General features: G+C 73.6%; 1 protein-coding gene across 1 annotated transcript in view; it reads right to left on the bottom strand.

Annotated features, from left to right (window-relative positions):
- Positions 1-466, bottom strand: part of MRPL22 (mitochondrial ribosomal protein L22) — a 24,159-nt gene that overhangs the window by 19,277 nt on the left and 4,416 nt on the right. Inside the window, exons 4-5 of the mRNA XM_012729995.1 lie at positions 301-438; positions 7-140 (exon numbers count right to left, since the gene is read on the bottom strand). Coding sequence (XP_012585449.1) covers positions 7-140; positions 301-438 — 272 coding nt within the window. The remainder of the gene's footprint in view (positions 1-6; positions 141-300; positions 439-466) is intronic.

The raw sequence follows: 466 nt of genomic DNA, 5'->3' as shown, positions 1-466 counted from the left end.
GGGGGCCGCGGGCGGCGGCGGGGGGCCCTCCACCAGCTTCACGAAGTAATGGCAGTGGACCTTCTCCATGACGCCGCAGCGGCCCCGGCCGTGGTAGCGGATGCGCTTCAGGTACTGGCCCCGGCCGGAGGTGGACTCGGCTGCGGGAGGGAGCCGTGAGGGGCCCCGCTGCGGCGGACGGCGCCGGCTGCCCTCCTGCCCACTGCGGCCCCGCCCGGGCCTCAACACTCAGCCTGAAGACGGGCCCGTCTGGGGCCTCGGGGCGCCCGCCACCCGCCAGAGGACGAGCCCGCAGCTCACCTATGTGCAGGTTGGACCTGAACTCCACGTTGTGGTCTCTCACCGCCATCTCCTGCGCCTCCAGGAGAATCTGGGGTGGACAGAGGTGCCCGCGGTCACCCGCGGCCAGGCGGCCAGGCACGTGCCCTGCTCGCCCACCTCAAACACGCACGGCGACGTGGCCGGG

Source organism: Condylura cristata, unplaced genomic scaffold (assembly GCF_000260355.1).
Source record: "Condylura cristata isolate star-nosed mole 26May11 unplaced genomic scaffold, ConCri1.0 scaffold00026, whole genome shotgun sequence".
NCBI lineage: Eukaryota > Metazoa > Chordata > Mammalia > Eulipotyphla > Talpidae > Condylura > Condylura cristata.
The sequence above is the reverse complement of the archived record's forward strand: the minus strand, read 5'-3'. Positions and strand labels throughout refer to the sequence as shown.